The sequence below is a fragment of the Salmo salar genome, chromosome ssa10 (genome assembly GCF_905237065.1).
Source record: "Salmo salar chromosome ssa10, Ssal_v3.1, whole genome shotgun sequence".
Classification (NCBI taxonomy): Eukaryota; Metazoa; Chordata; class Actinopteri; order Salmoniformes; family Salmonidae; genus Salmo; species Salmo salar.
The window spans coordinates 25,456,259-25,483,310 of NC_059451.1; the positions used below are offsets into that span (position 1 = coordinate 25,456,259).

General features: G+C 41.7%; 1 protein-coding gene across 1 annotated transcript in view; it reads left to right on the forward strand.

Annotated features, from left to right (window-relative positions):
- Nucleotides 1–27,052, forward strand: part of LOC106613872 (ephrin type-B receptor 1) — a 215,853-nt gene that overhangs the window by 63,949 nt on the left and 124,852 nt on the right. Inside the window, exon 3 of the mRNA XM_014216576.2 lies at nt 11,036–11,720. Within this exon, the coding sequence (XP_014072051.1) occupies nt 11,036–11,720 (685 nt within the window). The remainder of the gene's footprint in view (nt 1–11,035; nt 11,721–27,052) is intronic.

Below are 27,052 nucleotides of genomic sequence, written 5' to 3' on the forward strand. Positions count from 1 at the left end.
TTTTTACCTGGTGGGGCTGAGACAATGAGGTGCCATGGGATGCTCTATCTGAGAGGAGCACAGAGAGGAAAGGACACACACACACACACACACACACACACACACACACACACACACACACACACACACACACACACACACACACACACAACCACACACAGGTCATTCCACTTTAAAGAGCTCAAGAAAGAGAATTTCAACAACCACCATCTCAGATTGTTCACCTAATAGCAGGAACAGCACCATCTAGTGGTCAGAACCTTGTAATATCAGGATGTACGATGGGACATAAACCTACCAACTTCTATGACTAATTTCTCTGAACAGGGGGATAAACACATCACCAAATTCATTGCGAAGACATAAAATAGGATGAAGAAATAATACTTCGAGCCGCAGTCCCATGCTACTTGTCAGACATATTTATTGATTATATTGATTTAACATGTATTTAACTTGGCAAGTCAGTTAAGAGCAAATTCTTATTTACAATGATGGCCTACCAAAAGGCAAAAGGACTCCTGCGGAGACGGGGGCTGGGATAAAAATATAAAAATAAAAAAAATGAATACAAAAATATAGGATTAAACACACATGACAAGAAAGACCACACAACACTACATAAAGAGAGACCTAAGACAACAACATAGCAAATCAGCAACACATGACAACAACATGGCAGCAACACAACATGGCAGCAGCACAACATGGTAGCAGCACAAAACATGGTACAAACATTATTGGGCACAGACAACAGCACAAAGGGCAAGAAGCTAGACACAACAATACATCACGCAACGCAGCCACAACTGTCAGTAAGAGTGTCCATGATTGAGTCTTTGAATGAAGAGATTGAGATAAAAATTGTCCAGTTTGAGTGTTTATTGCAGCTCGTTCCAGTCGCTAGCTGCAGCAAACTAAAAAGACGAGCGACCCAGGGATGTGTGTGCTTTGGGGACCTTTAACAGAATGTAACTGGCAGAACGGGGGTTGTATGTGGAGGATGAAGGCTGCAGTAGATATCTCAGACAGGGGGGAGTGAGGCCTAAGAGGGTTTTATAAATAAGTATCAACCTGTGGGTCTTGCAATGGGTATACAGAGATGACCAGTTTTCAGAGGTGTATAGAGTGCAGTGATGTGTCCTATAAGGAGCATTGGTGGAAAATCTGATGGCTGAATGCTGAAAAACATCTAGCCGCTCGAGAGCACCCTTACCTGCCAATCTATAAATTACATTACATTTACATTTACATTTAAGTCATTTAGCAGACGCTCTTATCCAGAGCGACTTACAAATTGGTGCATTCACCTTATGATATCCAGTGGAACAACCACTTTACAATAGTGCATCTAAATCTTTTAAGGGGGGGGTTAGAAGGATTACTTTATCCTATCCTAGGTATTCCTTAAAGAGGTGGGGTTTCAGGTGTCTCCGGAAGGTGGTGATTGACTCCGCTGTCCTGGCGTCGTGAGGGAGCTTGTTCCACCATTGGGGTGCCAGAGCAGCAAACAGTTTTGACTGGGCTGAGCGGGAACTGTGCTTCCTCAGAGGTAGGGGGGCCAGCAGGCCAGAGGTGGATGAACGCAGTGCCCTTGTATGGGTGTAGGGCCTGATCAGAGCCTGAAGGTATGGCGGTGCCGTTCCCTTCACAGCTCCGTAGGCAATCACCATGGTCTTGTAGCGGATGCGAGCTTCAACTGGAAGCCAGTGGAGAGAGCGGAGGAGCGGGGTGACGTGAGAGAACTTGGGAAGGTTGAACACCAGACGGGCTCCGTAATCTAGCATAGGTAGGATGGTCATCTTAATCAGGGATAGTTTGGCAGCTGGGTTGAAAGAGGAGTGATTACGATAGAGGAAACCACGTCTAGATGTAACTTTAGCCTGCAGCTTTGATATGTGCTGAGAGAAGGACAGTGTACCATCTAGCAATGCTCCCAAGAGGTGACTAACTCAAGCTCTAAACCCTCAGATGTAGTAATCACACCTGTGAGGAGAGGGACATTCTTCTTACCAAACCACATTACCTTTGTTTTGGAGGTGTTCAGAACAAGGTTAACCTGTTGGGTCTAGGGGGCAGCATTTGCACGTCTGGATAAAAAAAATGTACCCGATTTAATCTGGTTACTAATCCTACCCAGTAACTAGAATATGCATATACTTATTATATATGGATAGAAAACACTCTAAAGTTTCCAAAACTGTTTGAATGGTGTCTGTGAGTATAACAGAACTCATTTGGCAGGCAAAACCCTGAGACATTTTCTGACAGGAAGTGGATACCTGATGTGTTGTATTGACTTCAAACCTATCCCATTGAAAAACACAGGGGTTTAGGAATATTTTGGCACTTCCTATTGCTTCCACTAGATGTCACCAGCCTTTACAAAGTGTTTTGAGTCTTCTGGAGGGAGATCTGACCGAACAAGAGCCATGGAACGGTGATGTCCCATTAGACACCTGGCGCGCTACTTCATGTTGGGTACCCTCGTTCCAATACGTTATAAAAGACTATGCATTCGTCCACCTTGAATATTATTCATGTTCTGGTTAAAAAAGGCCCTAATGATTTATGCTATACAACGTTTGACATGTTTGAACGAACGGAAATATATTTTTTCCCCTCGTTCATGACGAGAAGTCCGGCTGGCTTACATCATGTGCTAACGAGACGGAGATTTTTGGACATAAATGATGAGCTTTTTTGAACAAAACTACATTCGTTATGGACCTGTGATACCTGGAAGTGACATCTGATGAAGAGAATCAAAGGTAATGGATTATTTACATAGTATTTTCGATTTTAGATCTCCCCAACATGACGTCTAGTCTGTATCGCAACGCGTATTTTTCTGGGCACAGTGCTCAGATTATTGCAAAGTGTGATTTCCCAGTAAGGTTATTTTTAAATCTGGCAAGTTGATTGCCTTCAAAAGATGTAAATCTATAATTCTTTAAATGACAATATAATATTTTACCAATGTTTTCTAATTTTAATTATTTAATTTGTGACGCTGACTTGACTGCCGGTTATTGGAGGGAAACGATTTCCTCAACATCAATGCCATAGTAAAACGCTGTTTTTGTATATAAATATGAACTTGATAGAACTAAAAATGCATGCATTGTCTAACATAATGTCCTAGGAGTGTCATCTGATGGAGATTGTAAAAGGTTAGTGTATCATTTTAGCTGGTTTTATGGTTTTGGTGACCCTGTCTTTGACTTGACAAAACATTACACACAACTCTTGTAAATGTACTGTCCTAACATACTCTAAATTTATGCTTTCGCCGTAAAACCTTTTTGAAATCGTAAAACGTGGTTAGATTAAGGAGATGTTTATCTTTCAAATGGTGTAACATAGTTGTATTTTTGAAAAATTTGAATTTTGACATTTATTTGGATTCAAATTTGCCGCTCTTGAAATGCACCTGCTGTTGATGGAGTGCACCACGGGTGGCACGCTAGCGTCCCACCTAGCCCCAAGAGGTTAAGGGCAGAGAAAGCTTGTTGGACACTAAGAAAGCTTTGTTTTAGAGCGTTTAACACAAAATCTGGGGAGGGGCCAGCTGAGTATAAGACTGTATCATCTGCATATAAATGGATGAGAGAGCTTCCTACTGCCTGAGCTATGTTGTTGATGTAAATTGAGAAGAGCATGGGGCCTAGGATTGAGCTTTGGGGTACTCCCTTGGTGACAGGCAGTGGCTGAGATAGCAGATGTTCTGACTTTGTACATTGCACTCTTTGAGAGAGGTAGTTAGCAAACCAGGCCAAAGACCCCTCAGAGACACCAATACTCCTTAGCCGGCCCACAAGAATGGAATTGTCTACCGTATCAAAAGCTTTGCCAAGTCAATAAAAATAGCATCGCAACATCGCAACGTTGCACTTTCACATCTATCACCTGAGCAGAAACCAGATTGCATACCAGAGATAATGCTATAGACATCAAGAAAGGCAGTCAGTTGATTATTGACAAGTTTTTCCAACACTTTTTTTTATAAACTGGGCAAAATAGAAAAAGGCCTGTAACAGTTAGGATCAGCTTGATCTCCCCCTTTAAATAAAGGACAAACCGTGGCTGCCTTCCAAGCAATGAGCACCTCCCCAGAGAGGAGAGGCAGGTTAAAAAGTTCAGAGATAGGCTTGGCGATGATAGGGGCAGCAACCTTAAAGAAGAAAGGGTCTAAACCATCTGAACCAGATGTATTTTTGGTTCAAGTTTAAGGAGCTCCTTTAGCACATCGGACTCAGTGACCGCCTGTAGGGAGAAACTTCGTAGCGGGGCAGGGGAAAAAGAGGTAGGAGCATCGGGGCTAGTCGCATTAGAAGGGGTGGGAGATGAGGAAATGTTGGATGGGCAAGGAGGCATGGTTGAGTCAAATAGGAATCCTGACTTAATGAAGTGGTGATTTAAAGAGCTCTGCCATGTGCTTCTTGTCACATTAAGGGACATGTGCAGCTGTGAGGAGGAGGGTTTATTCTCCAGGTCTTTAACTGTTTTCCAGAACTTCTTGGGATTTGACCAACAGAGAGAGAACTGCTCCTTATAGTAACTAACTTTGGCCAGTCAGCCTGAGTATGCGTGTACCAAGCCTTTCACCAAATGCAATTCTTGAGGTGGAGTAACTCTGCAAGATCACGGCCGAACTAGGGGCTGAACTTGTTTTTAATTCTCATTTTCTTTATGGGGGCATGTTTGTTAACAATACCACTGGAAATATAAAAAGAAGGTCCAAGCGTCTCCGACATCCACCCCCTCAAGCTGACTCTAGACCATTTTACAGAGGCCAGTTCATGAAGGAAGGCTTGCTCATTAAAGTTTTTCAGCAAGCATCTATAACAAATAAGGTCAGGTCGTTTCATTGAGCAGCCATTACGAACACAGGCTGTAAAACAGTGATTACTCAGGTCATTACAGAAAACACCAGTCTGATACCTATCAGTATTATTTGTGAGGATAACATCGAGGAGAGTAGCCTTTTCTGGGTGTTTAGAGTCGTACCTCGTAGGATTGGTAATAATCTGAGGAAGATTGAGGGAGTCCCATTGCTTTAGGTCTTGGTCAGGTGGTTTAAGCATGTCCCAGTTTAGGTCACCTAGCAGGACCAATTCAGATTTGGTGTAAGGGGCCAGGAGAGAGCTTAGTGCAGGTAGGGTACAGGCTGGTGCTGATAGAGGACGATAGAGAACTGCTACTTTATATTTGTTGTTAGGGTGGGATTGGTGTAGATTGTGGGGGTCTGTGGTTGGTTTTTGACCATTTCTTTGTATTCCTCATGTCTTACTCATTGTTAGAAAAAATGTTTTGTCCAAATTGGATGTTAGGTACTGTATTAATTGAACATTATATGAATCCTATAAATTAAAATCTGAGATCAAATTATGTTTCAACAAAATAATGTTGCAGGAATGCTAATCTTATCTCGTTGTAACTGCAGAAACGATTTAAAAGAAATCTGATAGGGTGAGTGTCATGGCTTGCTGAAATGACATGGAAACTCACACACACACAAACAAACAAACATAAACAAACAAACAAACAAACAAACATAAACAAACAAACAAACAAACAAACAAACAAAAACAGAGAGAGAGACAGACACCGCATCTGTTCCCAGAGCTGCTTTGTTCTCTCTCAGAAGAACATTCATCCATCCACCCCTACTCTCTCTTTACCTACCTGCCTGCTTGGTTAAGAGGTGATGGAGATAATAAAATAGCAAGGCGGTGTTACATAAACATAATACATAATATAGCCAGAGGGGGAACAGCCTAACTTAATCATCACCACTGATTGGGTTTGCTGAGACGCTCACGACAAGGACATGACAGTCTGTTGTTAGAGTCCCAATGGACCCTCTGCTTTCTGTTTGGCTTCTGTTAAAGATAGCGGACCCGACAGCCTAGTAAGGAGGTTCCGGAGCACTTAATCAGTCTGTATAGCCTAGATCAGGTGGAAAAATAGGTGGTATTTATTTACAGTGCAGGTAATGGAGAAGACTGGATCCAGAGATGTAGCCTATTAATAAAATCGCAAAAATTATTAAAAAGTTGTTGACGATTTAAAAAAAATACATGCAATATTACTAGTGCTGATAGATTACTTTAATAAAATATTTGTTTTATTTGATTACTTTGTTATTTCATTCCAAGTCATCATCTCATCTCTATAGAGCTGCTGCTAAGGCATACTTTTATGACTTTTATGACTATCAGTCACTTAGATCATGTATTTTCAGGTAGAGATACCTTGCAAAGCATCTGCTTTCTATCCCTCTCGCACGTTCTCTCTTGTCTCTGTCGACAAGGTCTCCATGTCTGCTCCACACAGACCAGACTGGTAAGCGGGTGCGCAATGGGTTATGGTCATTGTAGTTAATTACCACATTTTCTGCGCTAAACTATGTAGAATATTGGCCTGTTGGAAACCACAAGTCCCTAATACATCGTACTGTTCGGCTTGATCTGATTAATCTCTACAAGTCAAAATGAGGCTCAGTAGTGTGTGTGGCCTCCACGTGCCTGTATGACCTCCCTACAACGCCTGGGCATGCTCCTGATGAGGTGGCGGATGGTCTCCTGAGGGATCTCCTCCCAGACCTGGACTAAAGCATCCGCCAACTCCTGGACAGTCTGTGGTGCAATGTGGCGTTGGTGGATGGAGCGAGACATGATGTCCCAGATGTGCTCAATTGGATTCAGGTCTGGGGAACGGGCGGGCCAGTCCATAGCATCAATGCCTTCCTCTTGCAGGAACTGCTGACACACTCCAGCCACATGAGGTCTAGCATTGTCTTGCATTAGGAGGAACCCAGGGCCAACCGCACCAGCATATGGTCTCACAAGGGGTCTGAGGATCTCATCTCGGTACCTAATGGCAGTCAGGCTACGTCTGGCGAGCACATGGAGGGCTGTGCGGCCCCCCAAAGAAATGCCACCCCACACCATGACTGACCCACCGCCAAACCGGTCATGCTGGAGGATGTTGCAGGCAGCAGAACGTTCTCCACGGCGTCTCCAGACTCTGTCACGTCTGTCACGTGCTCAGTGTGAACCTGCTTTCATCTGTGAAGAGCACAGGGCGCCAGTGGCGAATTTGCCAATCTTGGTGTTCTCTGGCAAATGCCAAATGTCCTGCACGGTGTTGGGCTGTAAGCACAACCCCCATCTGTGGACGTCGGGCCCTCATACCACCCTCATGGAGTCTGTTTCTGACCGTTTGAGCAGACACATGCACATTTGTGGCCTGCTGGAGGTCATTTTGCAGGGCTCTGGCAGTGCTTCTCCTGCTCCTCCTTGCACAAAGGCGGAGGTAGCGGTCCTGCTGCTGGGTTGTTGCCCTCCTACGGCCTCCTCCACGTCTCCTGATGTACTGGCCTGTCTCCTGGTAGCGCCTCAATGCTCTGGACACTACGCTGACAGACACAGCAAACCTTCTTGCCACAGCTCGCATTGATGTGCCATCCTGGATGAGCTGCACTACCTGAGCCACTTGTGTGGGTTGTAGACTCCATCTCATGCTACCACTAGAGTGAAAGCACCGCCAGCATTCAAAAGTGACCAAAACATCAGCCAGGAAGCATAGGAACTGAGAAGTGGTCTGTGGTCCCCACCTGCAGAACCACTCCTTTATTGGTGGTGTCTTGCTAATTGCCTATAATTTCCACCTGTTGTCTATTCCATTTGCACAACAGCATGTGAAATTTATTGTCAATCAGTGTTGCTTCCTAAGTGGACAGTTTGATTTCACAGAAGTGTGATTGACTTGGAGTTACAATGTGTTGTTTAAGTGTTACCTTTATATTTTTTGAGCAGTGTATATACAGAAATATGTGGACACCCCTTAAAATTTGTGGATTCGGCTAGTTCAGCCACACCTGTTGCTGACAGGTGTATAATATTGAGCACACAGCCATGCAATCTCCATAGACAAACATTGTCAGTAGAATGGCCTTACTGAAGAGCTCACTGACTTTCAATGTGGCACAGTCATACAGTAGGATGCCACCTTTCCAACAAGTCAGTTTGTCAAATTTCTGTCCTGCTAGAGCTACCCCCGGTCAACTGTAAGTGCTGTAATTGTGAAGTGGAAATGTCTAGGAGCAACAATGGCTCAGTCGTGAAGTGGTAGGCCACACAAGCTCACAGAACGGGACTACCAAGTGCTGAAGCATGTAGCGCGAAAAAATTGTCTGTCCTAGCGTGTAATTTTTAGCTACATCCTAACATTTTTTGCTGTTTTGAAACTGCAGTAAAAGTGCAGTAACTGCTGTCGACTGGTATTTTGGACGCAGTATTTTCAGAATAACTGCAGTGTACTGCAGTTGAAATACAGTAATACTGCACCATAACTGCAATTATATTGCACTCTAACTGCAGTTACGGTATACTGCAGTATACCACAGTTATACTGTCATGTCCTGACCAGTAAAAGGGGTTATTTGTTATTGTAGTTTGGTCAGGGCGTGGCAGGGGGTGTTTGGTTTGTGTGTTTTTTTTGGGGGGGGGTTAAGTTCTATGTTAGTCTATTTCTATGTTTATTCTAGGTTGTCTATGTCTAGGTTGGGAGTGTTTGGGATTGGTCTCTAATTGGAGGCAGCTGTATCTCGTTGCCTCTGATTAGAGACTATATTTAAGTAGGGTTTTTTTCTCATTGTGTTTGTGGGTGGTTATTTTCTGTTCAGTGTTTCGTATACCTGACAGTACTGTTTGGCTGTCGTGGTTTTCTTGTTTTGTTAAGTGTTCTAAATAAAGTTAATTATGAGCACTCAACCCGCTGCGCCTTGGTCTACTCCCTTCGACGGCCGTTACATATACTGCAATCTTTTTTCATAAGGGACGTTGCAATAACAAATGTTTGATTTGACTAGCGATAGTGGTTATGAGCCGGAGACTATGGTGAATTCCAGGACAGTAGGATTCCCTGTTATAGGTTCGGCTCAAGCTGTTGGATTGGCGTTTGGTACCAGCGTTTTTTTTTTATATGGTCCCGGGGAGAGTTGGAGGAAGAACTCCCAATACAGTTTCCTTCTTTTTGTCACGTCTCTGCGTCTCATTCCTAGGATTTCATCAGTGAATAGGTACGGCCTTTCACAGTTAATTATCCTAACCTACTACATTAATTATCCTATCCCGCTACGTTAATTCTCCTATCCTGCTACGTTAATTCTCCTATCCTGCTACGTTAATTCTCCTATCTTGCTACGTTAATTCTCCTATCTTGCTATGTTAATTCTCCTATCCTGCTACGTTAATTCTCCTATCCTGCTACGTTAATTCTCCTATCCTGCTACGTTAATTCTCCTAACCTGCTATGTTAGTTCTCCTAACCTGCTACTTTAATTTTCCTAATCTGGTACGTTAGTTCTCCTAACCCGTTTTGTAACGAACCATCCGTCCCGACAAACCATCAGTATCTCCACACAGGGTATGACCCATGAAGACGCATTAAGAAACGAAAAAACATCACTCAATCAAAACAGTCTTATTATTACACACCTTTATAACACGATTCCCACATGGCTATATTTCAATGATACAGCTTAAGGAAGAGATGCAAACACCTGTTCTAATTAGCTATCTAGCGTCTCCGAACACCTGTGTGTGGAACATTGTCAGGACAGTGGATGCTTGGCACAGTTGTTGTGGCACAGCACTTGAAATTAATGTTGCTGTCAGACACATAGTCAGACATTAGTCTGGAATGCTGTGAAAATAGGTCATCTGTGGATGGTGGAGACATGGAGGGTCCCCTTAGCTTGGCTCCAGCTGCGCTGAGCACCCCTACCCCTCTCTCGCTCTCTATGGCTGGAACCTGGCTGTATTAATGTCTGCTTGGTGTTGAAAGGGACAGGTCGCTCTAATTCTGATGAATGGTCATCCCAGGGAGAGGGGCAGAGCGAAGGAGAGACACTGAGAAAAAAAGATACGGTTTAATTTGTGTCAGGGCTCTCCGTAAACTCATTAATCATCTCAGCTCTCTGTGATCTAGTCCTCTTCCTGGCCGCTGTTTCAACAGGATCTCCCACAATGCACCGCTTCAGTGCTCCCCAGTAGCCACAACTCACCACGTTACCTCCTGTTTCACCCCTCGTCAACCCTCGTCTATTGCTCATACACACACACACACACACACACACACGACGGTGTATCTATCTCACCTCCCTAAAGAAGGCCTAGATAGTTGGACCAAACAATAGCTCTCAGGGATGATGGTGTGTAGGGTACTCTCCACTAGTGTTTCTGTATTCATGCATTCCATTATCTGCCAGACTGTGGGCTGCTATGGCCAATCCACATCCAGTGTGCCCTCTCTTGGTCCATGGTAATTCTCCTATGGAGAAGTGGCCGTTTCAATGTCATACCATTAGTACAGTACATCATAATATTGCACATATACATCAAACAGGTACACACACACACACACACACGCACACACATGCACACACAAAACACACACACATTTCTGTTATAAAGAATTTACTAGTGGTGTTAATGCACAGTAGCAGTGATCCTGGTCTGTCACATAAATGGTAATGTGTGAATTAATGGTGTAGGGAAAGGATTGACTGTTTAAGGCCTATCAGTGCTTTATGGCTGGCTCACAGCCCCCTAACGTGTGTGTACTGCTTTAAATGCTGACTCCATTAGCTAGGCAGCTCATTCTGATGCGATGGGCCATCGTTTCTCTAAGGCTTTAATTCAATACCTTGTGTAATCCTGCGTCTGTAATGCACCAAATGTCCTAATGTGGTGAGGCCTTGCTCAGTCATGCCTGCGCAAGATTGATTTCAGTTGGGCCACTTATCTGTGGTAGACTGGCTGTGTCTGAGTGGATTGTGGGCCGCTAACAGCCAATACCAACATTCAGAGAGGTATATTAATACACTGGGAAATGGAGGGAAAACATATGCAGGGCCATACTCTCAGTCTCTCTCACTCGCACTAATCTCTCTCTCCATGACTTGGACGGATGTGCTGATTGATTGAAGCCTTGCTCTAACTTGTTGTGTGTCTGTTCTCCACAGTGGGAGGAGGTGAGTGGCTACGATGAGAACCTCAACACCATCAGGACCTACCAGGTGTGTAACGTGTTCGAGCCCAGCCAGAACAACTGGCTCCTCACCACCTTCATCGACAGACGAGGGGCTCAGCGTGTCTATGTGGAGATGCGTTTCACCGTACGTGACTGCAGCTCCATCCCCAGTGTCCCCGGCTCCTGCAAGGAGACTTTCAACCTCTACTACTACGAGACAGACTCGGTCATCGCCACCACCAAGGGAACCTCCTTCTGGATGGAAGCTCCCTACCTGAAGGTGGACACCATCGCGGCCGACGAGAGTTTCTCCCAAGTGGACTTCGGCGGACGATTGATGAAGGTCAACACGGAGGTGCGGAGCTTTGGCCCTCTCTCCCGTAATGGGTTCTACTTGGCCTTCCAGGACTACGGGGCCTGCATGTCCCTGCTGTCAGTACGTGTCTTCCATAAGAAATGCCCCAGCGTTGTGCAGAATTTTGCCATCTTCCCAGAGACGATGACGGGTGCCGAGAGCACCTCACTGGTCATCGCCAGAGGCACGTGCATCGCTAACTCAGAGGAGGTGGACGTGCCCATCAAGCTGTACTGCAATGGTGATGGGGAGTGGATGGTTCCCATCGGGAGCTGCACCTGCAAGGCTGGCTTTGAGCCGGATAACGGCAATGTCTGTAGAGGTGAGATCAGTTCTCCTCACTCATAATAACCCCTATCACGCTTTGTGTTACTGTGTCTTACTGTCCTACTGGAAATTTGAAGGCATTATGTCTCACTGTGGAAACAGTGGTGATGATAAACAAAGTAAGGAGCAGAAAATATTTTGTTTCGTCTGGCAATCACTGCTGTCAGGGGATAGCTATGTGGGCGGCCAGACAATCAAAGACTGTTCCTGAGGGAAGAAAATTTGACCAGTAGCAGGCATATAATTTGAAAAGTTCATACTTTTAATAATTATTTCCCATCAAGGAACAGAAAGGGGAACGTTTTGTCTAGCACCAGTCAGAAGCGGGGGGGGGGCAACTAACCAACAACTATAGGGTTCTCTCATGCTGAGATAGCTCTGATTGTATATTATTTTGGAAAAATGGTTTTAAATGTTGGTTATTCTATAGAGTAATTTGATTATCATCCTAACAAAGTTATTAAGTTAGGCTTTCCATAAACTTTTTTTAGCTCTTTGGATTTTCCACTGCAGTATCTACAGTGAGCTACCTGCATGGAATGTTTTCTTCCCCCAGCATTATGTTCAGATTTTATCTTTGTCTCATAGAAGGAGGACATCTGATGTGTTCCATTCTTGATGTTACTTACAGTAGTGACCTCATTCAGGACACACTCACACTCTCTTTTTGACTCCTACCGTATCTTCTCTCACTGATGGTCAGTCTGCCTGTATAGAGACCAGATAAGATTGATCGGCAGCCATATGGGCTGATCAATAATATAGGTATTAAACCTTTCCTCCTAATATGGAGTTGAGCCTGTTTCACAGATGACCTAGTGGAGTCGTTGACTTTGTTCTGCCTCTGAGGTGAGCATTTAGATCAGTTAAAGAGTGGTACAGCAAGAGCTGATTACTGTACTGACGGTAACATAGGTATGTGTCATCTAATAGTGAATACATGTTTATGAAAGTGTCACTATGTCTATAAGAGTGGATGTATATGACAATAAAGGATCAGATTCGTAATTGTAAAAAAAAAAAAGTGTAGCCACTCTGGAATGTTTTCATAAGCTTGTCAGAACATTTCTAAGTGACAGATTCTAAAGGTGTTTATTTGGGTTACTGTGACATGGTACTGCTCTGAAAGCAAGACTTGGCCCTGCTCTGCAGTGTATTATTAGCAGCCTGATCCCTTTATGTCTGGGATTGGTTCTGAGGATACTTCTTTCAGTCCATCTGCTCATACGCTCAATCATGCATCAGTATGTTGGCATTACCTACATGAAATATCTCTCTGATGTTTAGTTATTTGTCAGAAAGTTGAGACATTTTTGATTTTTGTCGCTGCCTACTGCTGGGGCTATGCGACTGTGAGGTAGTCCAACACATTGGAAAGGCCTTGGAGTGCTTCATGAAAGTCTCATTTATCATTACAAAAAAAGCCTTGTGAATCCAGCCCCAGAAGTGTTAATAAAGATGTGATGACAGCTCATCAACACCTTGTGGCTGGCCAGAGAATAGGATAGGAGAGCTACTGCTTGCTGGAGAAATGTGGTGAGTTGAAGTCTGGCTGACCGTCTAGGTCTCCAGTTGCTCTCCATACAAGATCCAACCCCCCCAACATCAGGGCTTCTCGAGGGTGTAGTGATAACTGCCGGCTTACTGTTGAAACCCCCACATCATAGTGCAAAAAGAAACTGCCACCTGCCACCAGTATCCACACCTGCCAATCATTGGACCATAGTGGCACTCTTGAGAAAATCTCTGTGTGAATAAAAAATTGTATGAGGAATGAGAGGATGAAGTAAAGGGGAGAATAGTGTAGAAAGAGAGGGAGGAGAAGAGGGACAGAGATAGAGAGAGAAGTAGGGGCGGAGCAGAGAGAAAGAAGGAGAACAAGACAGGGAAAGACACACAAAGAGAAAGCTAATGGCGAATGCTACAGTAAATACGTGTGTTGGCCCTGTGCTGACACGTGACCTCCACCAAGCTTGCAACTGTCAGGTATTTAATAAGAATTTCATAGATCAGCTCAGCGCTCAGCAGCATAATTAATCATGGAAATTGGCTCTGCATGTCAGATTAAAAAGGCTAGTGCCCTCTGCCTCGCCACATCATATTAGAATCTATTTTTTCTTGTCCTCCTACGTTCTTTCCCATATTTTTTCTTATTCTATCCTTTTTCTGTAATGTCCTTTAGCTCCATATTCTCGCGGTATCCAATAATTTCTTTCCATCGAGTCTCTAATCCATTTTGTTCTCACACCCTTTTACACCTCCCTCCTCCCTTTATCAATGCAGCTGGGGCGAGGGGGATGGAGGTGGTGGGGGGTGCACATGTGTATATGTCTTGATATTAAGTGTTATTATTGCATGTTAATTGGCCAAGTAGGTTCAAACCAGATTACTTGGCTACAGGCTTAAATTCACCTCATATCTATTCAATGCACATGATTGGAGAGAGAATGAGAGCAGAGGAGGAGAAAAAAGCAGTAAAGAAGAGTGGTCAAGGCCGCCCGCTATGGTTGGTCTGACTGAATATATTACACAGGAGAGATCATGAGAGAGGCCATAGACTCAGAATATAAATGCGGTGACTTATATTCAGTACCTTTGTTCCATGACAGTAGATACTTTGCGCCACAGGGGCACTATAAAGTATAGATTCTGCAGAATACAAATTCTATATAAATCAGTCAGATTTCACATTGATGGGTGATTATTTGCTGTGGAAGTGTTCTTAGCTTGTGCCAAAGGGTCTACACAATGTCTGGTGACATTAGCAGAAACTATTGTAAAGTAAAATTTGTCAAGTTGAAAGTGTCAAGTAACCTAGTGTTCCTCATCCTGTGTGACTGTTTGCATCATCGGTACAGCACACATTCATTATTCATTAGATGGGTAGCGAACTCTCGTCTCACTACTGTGCACTATTTCAATGGCCAGATCCCTTGATGTCTGACACACTCCATAGGCCCTTTTTAAGCCATCCCAGAATGCACCTCTCTCTTGCACCAGAGGCACCATACTACTGCTTCTGCATATAGATACCAGGCAGGGACAGAATGAAGAGGTGCACCAGGTCTCTCTGGCTTCCAGATACATTAGCATTAATATTTCAAATATTCAAATAACATTATTTAACATGCAGTAGGCTGAAGGAGATGCTAGATTCACTGGCAACTTGATTGACTGCTCATACTCAAACTGACTTATCAGGGGTTGTTATTTATGCAAGATGCCCGATTATCGGCTGGCACAGGTGGGCACACTGGCACCCTTGCCTGCTGTGGAGGGGACAGGACAGGGGACACAGAGAGAGGGCAAAGCCACTCAAGGGGCTGAGGGCAGTTTATCACTGTCACAGGCAGAGACACACACTTCATTTGGCATTCTGCAGCAACCTCCTCAGAGCCTGGTCTCCAAATGGAACACAGAATTGGATGGCGCCACTCGATATTCCTCTCACTCACTCTTACTCTATGGAGAGGGAATCTGTAGGCATAGCACCACCGAAGGTGATAGTCTGGGAGGTCTGGTGGAGAATGGGGCTATGCCATTTATAAGTCCTGAGGGAAGATTAAGGTCAAATAGGGACAAGAGAATGAGAGACGAGGGTGTAAGGGAGAGAAAATACAGTGCCTTCAGAAAGTATTCACAACCCTTTACTTTTTCCACATTTTGTTGTGTTACAAAGTGGGATTAAAATGGATTACATTTTTTTGTCAAAGATTTATACAAAATACTCTTTAATGTCAAAGTGGAGAAAAAAAATCTTACATTTGTAAAACATTCATGAAACATTAAACACTATCTTGATTAGACAAGTATTCAACCTCCTGAGTCAATACATGTTAGAATCATCTTTGGTAGTGATGTGAGTCAGTCCAGTCACACCTGAATTGTGTAACATTTGCCTATGATTTTTTTCAAAATTCTTCAAGCTCTGTCAAATTGATTGTTAATCACTGATAAACAACCATTTTCAAGTCTTTCCATAGATTTTTATGTAGATTTAGGTGAAAACTGTAAATTGGCCACTCAGGAACATTCACTGTCATCTTGGTAAGCAATTCCAGTGAAACCCCACCTCTTTAAGGAATACCTGGGATAGGATAAAGTAATCCTTCTAACCCCCCCCCCCCCTTAAAAGATTTAGATGCACTTTTGTAAAGTGGTTGTTCCACTGGATATTATAAGGTGAATGCACCAATTTGTAAGTCGCTCTGGATAAGGGCGTCTGCTAAATGTCTTAAATGTAAATGTAGATTTCGCCTTATGTTTTAGGTTATTGTCTTGCTGAAAGGTGAATTCCCATTGTCTGGTGGAATGCAGACAGAACCTGGTTTTCCTCTAGGATTTTGCCTGTGCTTAGCTCCATTCTGTACATTTTTTTATCCTGAAAACTCCCCAGTCCTTAACGATTACAAGCATACCCATAAGTGAAATTGGCGCCGACAGAGGGCTGCCTCGCTTCTTGCTCTTAGGAAACTTGGCAGTATTTTTTTTGTAATGTATTATTTCTTACATTGTTAGCCCAGAATTTTTTTTGTGTTATTACATACAGCCGGGAAGAACTATTGGATATCAGAGCGGCGGTAACTCACCAGCACTACCAGCATCACGACCAGGAATACAACTTTCCCGAAGCAGATCCTTTGTTCGCACCCCCAAGGGCAACTGAACTGATTCCAGAAGCCGACCCTGTCAAGTTGTATAATGATAGGAGACAAGTGCAGGAATACGTAATAGGGGTTTTATTTTCTCCACCCAAACAAGATGCGAGGTGTAAACGTCTAAATAATACATGGGACGAGACCCGTAAAACAAGTGCACAATAACACATAGCATGGAAGCCGATACAACAGCACAGGTGCTCACAAGACCAACGGGCATGGTAACAATAACCGACAAGGACAATGGGGAACGGAGGGCACATATATACACATACTAATCAGGGGGAATGGGAACCAGGTGTGCGTAATGAGACAAGACAGTCCGGGGTTGTTGGTAATGAATCCAGTTCAGTGGCACCTAGAAGGCCGGTGACGTAGACCTCCGGAGCTGGTGAACGGAATGAGCAGCAGTACCGGAGGGATCTGTGACAGACCCAAAACAACGCCGGCGATGGAGAGGTACTCTGAGTGATCTTCTAGTCCGATTTAGGAGGCGCGCACACCACCCACCGTTTCCGAGTATATTACTCGCTAATGTTCAGTCTCTGGATAATAAAGTTGACGAGCTCAGGGCAAGGGTTTCTTTCCAGAGAGACATCAGGGATTGTAACATACTCTGCTTCACGGAAACATGGCTCTCTCGGAATATACTGTCCGACTCGGTCCAGCCAGCTGGATTCTCAGTTCATTGCACAGACCGAAATAAATATCTCTTCGGGAAGAAGGGCGAGTTTCATGATTAACCTCTTGGGGCTAGGTGGGACGCTAGCGTGCCACCCGTGGTGCACTCCATCAACAGCAGGTGCATTTCAAGAGCGGCAAATTTGAATCCAAATAAATGTCAAAATTCAAATTTTTCAAAAATACAACTATTTTACACCATTTGAAAGATAAACATCTCCTTAATCTAACCACGTTTTACGATTTCAAAAAGGTTTTACAGCGAAAGCATAAATTTAGAGTATGTTAGGACAGTACATTTACAAGAGTTGTGTGTAATGTTTTGTCAAGTCAAAGACAGGGTCACCAAAACCATAAAACCAGCTAAAATGATGCACTAACCTTTTACAATCTCCATCAGATGACACTCCTAGGACATTATGTTAGACAATGCATGCATTTTTAGTTCTATCAAGTTCATATTTATATCCAAAAACAGCGTTTTACTATGGCATTGATGTTGAGGAAATCGTTTCCCTCCAATAACCGGCAGTCAAGTCAGCGTCACAAATTAAATAATTAAAATTAGAAAACATTGGTAAAATATTATATTGTCATTTAAAGAATTATAGATTTACATCTCTTGAATGCAATCAACTTGCCAGATTTAAAAATAACCTTACTGGGAAATCACACTTTGCAATAATCTGAGCACTGCGCCCAGAAAAATACGCGTTGCGATACAGACTAGACGTCATGTTGGGGAGATCTAAAATCGAAAATACTATGTAAATAATCCATTACCTTTGATTCTCTTCATCAGATGTCACTTCCAGGTATCACAGGTCCATAACGAATGTAGTTTTGTTCAAAAAAGCTCATCATTTATGTCCAAAAATCTCCGTCTTGTTAGCACATGATGTAAGCCAGCCGGACTTCTCGTCATGAACGAGGGGAAAGAATATATTTCCGTTCGTTCAAACATGTCAAACGTTGTATAGCATAAATCATTAGGGCCTTTTTTAACCAGAACATGAATAATATTCAAGGTGGACGAATGCATACTCTTTTATAACGTATTGGAACGAGGGTACCCAACATGAACTCGCGCGCCAGGTGTCTAATGGGACATCATCGTTCCATGGCTCTTGTTCGGTCAGATCTCCCTCCAGAAGACTCAAAACACTTTGTAAAGGCTGGTGACATCTAGTGGAAGCAATAGGAAGTGCCAAAATATTCCTCAGCCCCTGTGTTTTTCAATGGGATAGGTTTAAAGGTAATACAACACATCAGGTATCCACTTCCTGTCAGAAAATGTCTCAGGGTTTTGCCTGCCAAATGAGTTCTGTTATACTCACAGACACCATTCAAACAGTTTTAGAAACTTTAGAGTGTTTTCTATCCATATATAATAAGTATATGCATATTCTAGTTACTAGGTAGGATTAGTAACCAGATTAAATCGGGTACATTTTTTTTATCCAGACGTGCAAATGCTGCCCCCTAGCCCTAACAGGTTAACGTCTCATGGTGTAATTGTGATAACATACAGGAACTCAAGTCTTTTTGTTCACCGGAACGAGAATACCTCACAATCAAATGCCGACCGTATTATCTCCCAAGAGAATTGTCATCGGTTATAGCCACTGCTGTGTATATCCCCCTCAAGCTTATACCTCGACAGCCCTCAAAAACTCCGCTGGACTTCTTGAAAACTGGAAACCACATATCCTGAGGCTGCATTTATTGTAGCTGGAGATTTTAACAAATCAAATTTGAGAAAAAGGATGCCGAAATTCTATATTGACTGTAGTACTCGCGCTGCCAAAACACTTGACCACTGTTACTCCAACTTCCGGGATGCATATAAGAACCTCCCCCACCCTCCTTTCGGCAGATCTGACCACGACTCCATTTTGCTCCTCCCTTCCTATAGAAACTTAAACAGGAAGTACCCGTGCTAAGGACTATTCAACGCTGGTCTGCCCAATCGGAATCAATGCTTCAAGGTTGTTTTGATCACGCGGATCGGGATATGTTCCGGGTAGCTTCCAAGAATAACATTGACGAATACACTGATTCGGTGATTGAGTTTATCAGGAAGTGTATAGGAGATGTTGTACCCACTGTGACTATTAAAACCTACCCTAACCAGAAACCATGGATAGATGGCAGCATTCACGCAAAACTGAAAGCGCGAACCACCGCAGTTAACCATGGCAAGGTGACTGGGAATATGGCACAATACAATTAAGAAAGCAAAGGTAACTGAACTAAATGACTATTGCCCCGTAGCACTCACTTCTGTCATCATGAAGTGCTTTGAGAGACTAGTCAAGGATCATATCACCTCTACCTTACCTGTCACCCTAGACCCACTTCCATGTGCTTACCGCCCCAATAGATCCACAGACGATGCAATCGCCATCACACTCCACACTGCCCTATCCCATCTAGACAAGAGAAATACATATGTAAGAATGCTGTTCGTTGACTATAGCTCAGCATTCAACACCATCCAAGCTCATCATTAAGCTCGAGGCCCTGGGACTGAACCGTGCCCTGTGCAACTGGGTCCTGGACTTCCTGACGGGCTGTCCCCAGGTGGTGAAGGTAGGAAACAACATTTCCACTTTGCTGATTCTCAACAATGGGGCGCCACAAGGGTGCGTGCTCAGTCCCCTCCTGTACTCCCTGTTCAACCATGACTGCGTGGCCAAGCACGCCTCCAACTCAATCATCAAGTTTGCAGATGACATAACAGTAGTAGGCTTGATTACCAACAATGATGAGACCACCAACAGGGAGGAGGTGAGGGCTCTGGGAGTGTGGTTGCAGGAAAATAACCTCTCACTCAACGTCAACAAAACAAAAGGAGATGATCGTGGACTTAAGGAAACAGCAGAGTTAGCACCCCCCTATCCACATCAACGAGACCGCAGTGGAGATGGTGGAAAGCTTCAAGTTCCTCGGCGTACACATCACTGACAAACTGAAATGGTTCACCCACACACAGTGTGGTGAAGAAGGCGCAGTGCCTTGATCCCTCTTTTACTCTAGTGTTCTATTCTTACAGGGGTTTAAATATTTACACGAGTGTTTTATTTATACAGCATATTCGGGAATAGTACTCTCTCCTTTAATATCTTAACATACAGAATCCATATATAATGTTGTAAATCTTCAAGGGCCATCCACTTTGAACATGTGCCATTGTGAGGATGAACTGAAATACTATTTGAAGAAGAAAAGGAAGAAACGCCAGAAGAATGAGTGCTGGGCTTGTCTAAAATTGTTTATTTGGGGTATCAGGTTGATTGTGGAGGTCTACACACTGCAAAATGTATGGTAATTTAGACAAAAAAATGCATTGAGATACCGATCTGTCATTAACATACCACTCACGACAAAAGCTCCAGCTGAAATGTCATTGCCAGAATCCTTAAATGAAATTGTGCAATGAAGCATAGGTGTAACTGTTTGAAATTAAGTTCTAAAGTTAACATTCTACTGCAAAGATTTTACAAGTTGGATATCCAAATTTGAATTAGGTTATTATCCACATTTCAATCAGTTTAACATGTCCTTTCCACAACTCTCACATCCACATTTACTTAGTACTATTCCCAAACACACTCAGTAATCTCCCTTATTACTCCATGTGCATCTTCAATGATTCTCTTGTCGTTACTTCCTATTCACCTGTTCAACGGTTCTCTTGCCGCTACTTGCTATACATATAAAATATCACAACATGCTCAATAACACCTGGTGCTATTAGTAGTGGCTCCAGACCACGTAGACGCTTCAAATGAATGCCTACAGATGGTTGTCCGCGGGTTTTTCCATGGTACCTTTTTGCTCTCACGCTAACCTTCTCCTAAAACTAGTTCTAGCCTTCTTGTCAAGACTAGTGGTGCCTTTTTGTTTTGTTTTATTGGTTTTATTAATATATATATATTTTTTAAATGCAGATTAATTTAAATTGACTTACTAAAATTCAGTCCCTGTGTCTCTCAGTTGTTTGAGGATGATGTGTCTCCTCCTGGGCAGCTCACAGTAAAGGTCTGGGCAGGTCCTCATTGTCTTTTGGTCAGACGGGAATTTTCCTCATGCATCATAACATTTGCTAACAGTTTTCCTCGCAGACCCTCACTGTAAAGCTCCGCAGGCAGAGTCAATCATCTTCTTTGTGACACCAAATTGTGGTGGAAATTCAACACCAGGGACACCGGAAGTCAATATTAAATTAATCATTTTTTATTATCAGCAAGCTAGAGAGCTTCCAACAAACTTAATGTACCATAGTACACGTCGGTCAGGAGCTCCCCCGGGGCAGTCCTGTTACTTTTCTTATATACGGCTAGACAAAAAAAGTCATATAAGCATGATTTACCTTATTCTTTATTCATCATTAACTTTGGTTTCTGCATGTGACTGACCAATACCTCACAAGGCTTCTTCTCTCCAAACTGAGACCTTGAAACTGAGATACCCCTTTCAGTTCCCATACAGCAATGTTCTGGGCATACTGCCAAATTACTTATACTGATAGTGAGGATTCCTCCATGCACGATCAATTAGTCACTTCCATGAACCTATCTTATTGGTTATTATAAAAGCAGCATTGATCTGATACACAAACATACAATTTTCTTTTCACTCTGTCAATTAGGTTAGTATTGTGGAGTAACTACAATGTTGTTGATCCATCCCCCATTTTCTCCTATCACAGCCATTAAACGTCAACTGTTTTAAAGTCACCATTGGCCTCATGGTGAAGTCCCTGAGTGGTTTTCTTTCTCTCCATCAACTGAGTTAGGAAGGATGTCTGTATCTTTGTAGGTACTGGGTGTATTGGTACACCATCCAAAGTGTAATTAATAACTTTACCATGCTCAAAGGGATATTCAATGTCTGTTTTTGTTTTTTTACCAATCTATTAATAGATGCTCCACTTTACGAGGCATTGGAAAACCTCCATGGTCTTTGTGGTTGAGTCTGTGTTTTGAAATGTACTGCTCAACTGAGAGACCTTACAATTATCTGTATGTGTGGGGTACAGAGATGAGGTAGTCATTCAAAAATTATGTTAAATACTTATTGCATACAGAGTCCATGCCACTTATGTGACTTGTTAAGCAAACGTTTACTCCTAAACTTATTTAGGCTTGCCATAACAGAGGTTGAACATTTATTGACTCAAATTTTGAAAAACAATTCCACTTTGACATTATGGGTTATTGTGTGTAGGCCAATGACAATAACATCTGAATGAAATCCATTTTAAATTCAGGCTGTAACACAACAAAATATGGAAAAAGTAAAGGGGTGTGAATACTTTTTGAAGGCACTGTAAGTGTGCCTTTGTTTCAGTTTGCATGTGATAAAGAGCGACTTGATATTTGCATGAGTCAGACCTGGGTTCAAATGCTATTTAGGGTATTTCAATTACTTTCAAAGACATTTGGAAGTAAGTATTTGGATATTTCTTATTTGGAAACGTAGTTGAATATTGGAATGTATTTGTAAATACACCTGGGAAAATATATATTATTATTGTTATTGATTTTATATTAAAAAAATGATGTGGTAGATTAGCTTTAATACTGCAGATTGTAGCTTCCATCAATGTAATTACCTGCATAATTTCCAATCCCCCATATTCTTTGTAAATATACAGTACCAGTCAAGTTTGGTTTTTCTTTATTTTTCGTATTTTCTACATTGTTGATTAATAGTGAAGACATCAAAACTATGAAATAACACATATGGAATCATGTAGTAACCAAATTTAAAAAAAAAAAAATTATTTTAGATTCTTCAAAGTAGCCACTCTTTGCCTTGACAGCTTTTCTCACTTGGCATTCTCTCAATCACATTCACCTGGGATGCTTTTCCAACAGTCCTGAAGGATTTCCCACAGATGCTGAGCACTTGTTGGCTGCTTTTCCTTCCCTCTGCGGTCCAACTCATCCCAAGCCATCTCAATTGGGTTGAGGTTGGGTGATTGTGGAGGCCAGGTCATCTGATGCATCACTCCATCACTCTCCTAATTCACTGTAAAAAATATTTGTTGTTTCAACTTATTATTTCCAGCGATCTAGTTGCATGGCCTTTTTCAAGCTCAGAGTACTTCACATTTCACGTTATCCTAGCTTTTATTAGATTTATTTTGACTAACAATAGGCGGTTAATTTGATGTTTGTGAATTGTTAATATAATTTGATATTATTTGAATCAATTTAAACCTTTTATGTTAACAATAAATGTGGAGTTCTAATAACTAAAGCTCCATTATTGTTGACAAATAATAGACAGTTAAGTCTTCTTCATTTCAGTATAACCAACCATTTTTAGTTGAATTAATTTCACATTTTGTTAAGTCAACTTTCAATAAAATTATTGTAACTAGTAATACAGTTATCATAACTAAACTTGACGTTTACATAACATGTCACGTTATCCTTGCTTAGACCATTTTGTTAAGTGCTCTGAGCTTGAAAAAGGCCACGCAACTAGATGACTGGAAATAACAAGTTGAAACAAACTTAAAGCTAGAGTTATCGGAACTAAAGCCAGTAACTTCAATGTATAAAAGAGTTAACCATTTGCCATTATAACTTACTATTCTGAGTTGAATCTTTTTCCTATTATGTTATGTCAACTTTTAATAAAGTTATCATAACTAGTAACACAGTTATGATAACTACATTTAAAGTCTACATAACAAAATTGTCTAAGCTAGGATAAGGTGACATGTAATGTACTCTGAGCTTGAACAAGGCCATGTAACTAGATAACTGGAAATAAAAAGTTTAACAACATTAAAGTGTGAATTATCTAAAGCCACATTTAAGAGTTAACCATTTACAATCCTTGTTCAATCAACATGCACTTAAGTCAAGCCTACTTCATATTGAGTTATTGTAACAGAGTTCTCAACCTGTTTGGCCAGTGGTGCTACACTGTGGCTACGAGCAAGTCAAGCAGGCCACACATAAATAAATAACTATACTATTAATGACATAACAGACAAGCTTGCCACAGGCTGCAAGTTGAGAACCACTGTTCTAACTCAACAAAATGACATTGATGAATAAAAAATGTAAACTTAATATAAACCAGTATGTACAGTTTAACAAAGTTCAGATTTAGTAAAGCTAATCTCCATTTTAAAATGACTTTATATTTACAATGATTGATTTACTATCAAGAGTACATTGATCGATTCAACTACTTACATTGAAATCAATTCATTCCATCTAGCTTGTAATGACAACTAAATAGTCCTATCATGTATTTCAGAACATTTATTACAATATGTATTAACCATCAAATACATTTGCAACAATGTATTGTTCCCTAGAATGCATTTTGATTGTCATGAGAAAAAAAAATAATCTAACAATGCGTATTTTTAGATGCATGTCTTTGGGTGCATTTAAACGGCAGCCAAATTCTGCTGTCACTAATTGGTCTTTTAACCAATCAGCTAAGATTTTTTTTTTTTCTAAAGATAAATGTTTTGTCAAACAATTTTTTTATCCTCTGTCCAATAAATCCACATATATTTGTAAATGGCACCATTGAAACATGGTTTTATGACACGGTAAATAAAAATTCAAACACTGATCGAAGACAACCTTCAGAATGGTTTCTAAGACAAGTTGGTGTCGAGTGTGAAAAAAAATTCTAACATGCTGTAAACATTTTCAGAATGCACTGTAGTTAATGGGAAGAGATGATAGCAAATCAATAGTCTCTAACAAAAGACGGTTGTAGTTTTGTAGACTGAAGGTCACACGTAAAAATAGGGTAACTTAAGTCTTCCCAGAACTGAGATTTGTAAGATTTGGGCAAATAACAGCATCATTGTCTGAAGAATTAACTCAACTACTGCGAGTAAATCAAAAACACAGCAAATAGTTGTCTTAACAAAGAAGACGGTTCTTCAGCCCATGCACTTTTGCTGTACAGTTTTCTGCACCAATCTTCAAGAATATTCTCTGAACTACCTCGAAAGTGTACCTCAAACATTTTGGGTAATCCATGTTCAGACAATAAAGAAGCCCAATCAAAGTGGCAAAGGCATTTGGGACATTGTGAAGCTCATGTATGATCACTTACTCTTCTATCACAAGGGCAACGTCCACATTGTCAGCTGGCATTGGGTCATCTGCTGCAGCTCCATCCACAAGGATACCGATTTTCACTCCGTGGGTGACTTCTTAGGCAAATAGGCAAAGATTAGAGGCATTGCCCTACAAAACATCATCCAATACAATTTTTCTGTGACACTCTGCAAATGTACTGTTGCTTATTGATGCAGGCAAGTGTGGTGGCAGGTAGCCTAGTGGTCAAGAGCATTGTGCCAATAAACAAGCGTGGTCCTTAAGCACGTCAGTCAACCATGATTGCTCCCAGGTCTACATAGAATGCATTCTTAGTTGAGGTAAAACATGGTCTGTTCTTTTTCCTTTTGTAAAAAACTATTGATTGTCCGCTATAGCGCCGTGAAGGGCCATGGTCATGCAACACTGAGAATGAGGGGGAAAACCATGTAAAGCCTCATCTATCATTCAGTACTGTTTTGGCAATCAGCTCTTTCTACAACATTCATTATATTAAAGGTGCACTGTGTAGAATTCCACCTCTACTACTTTCTTTTTAAATGACCAGCTTACAAAAGCTGTAAACTATATTTCTAGATATTTTATTTTACTTCGATAGAACAATGATTCCCTACAATAAGCAATTCATTTGTTAGACAAAAGCACAGCCTAAAATACAAAGTTTATATTGAAGACGGACCGGCGCGAGCCCACTGACGAGCAATGTTGAAGCAAAACTGATTGCAATTCCTGTTCAAATGCCAAAGTCAGCACTGCATGGTGTAGGGATTATTCTCCTATCAAAATCACTTTTTATATTTAAATAACAAGAAATATTGTTTTTATAGCTTTTGTATAGAATTTGGAATTCCTCACAGTGCCACTTTAATTCTGTTAATTGTCTAACAATAGGGAATTTGACATACTGTATCACTAAGGGCACTGCAGTATTGTGTGCTGCCATACACCAGGGATGTGTGATACGTTCAAATATGGTAAAACTTGAGCATACTTACATTTCACAACCATCGACAACAGCTATCAATAGTTGTCTACATGGTAGTTAGGTATTATCGCCCAAACCTAGTATTGTGTTTAATGCATGGTCCTGATTTTTGCTTTGCAGTCCAAGACAAAGATTTTGTTTCTTCTGGACAAAAAGCATGCTAAATCACAATTCTCAACTGAATGTCTAGCAAGGGAGAAAGGTTGAGGGAAAGTAAAACAAATAAAATATTTCTAAAAGAGATGTCCTTATATACTGTAGTTGGTTCACATTTGATTTGGCCTGTGTGTTATAATCACTTCAGATGGCGACAGACATTCAACTTCACTCCATTGAACGTTACAGTGCATCACGATTCATAGGAAATTTCACTCTCTGGGAGAAAGCATAAGGTTATGTTGTACGGTTGTGTACCTCACATGTCTTCAAAAAATTGGTAGGGTCTTCTCGCAGGAAGTATGGCAAGCCTCAGAACACAGACTCTCTCTTCCTTTGATTGGAACTTTAACGACAAAAACACAATTTACTGTTTTATGACATTATTAATGTGGTTTTCAATGTCTCATCCCCAATATTGATGTGTATTTAAAAAAGTTGCAATTATCAATACACCAGAACGTAGGTAATAACTGTACAGAAGACTTTAATATCAATATAATCGAACCTACGTCTTTGTCAAGACTGTCCATCAGGTGTTTTAGCTCCATCCCTCCACCACTCTTGGCCCGGAAGAATTCAAGGAGCTTGGAAAGATGACTGTCCAGGCCTTCATAAAATGTCTTCTTGAGGTCCACAGACACCAGTCTCATGAACTCCAGAGCAACCTGTTTGAAGAGCATAACATACCAGGGAAGGAATTTTAGGGACAAGGGGGTGCCTAATCTGCCAG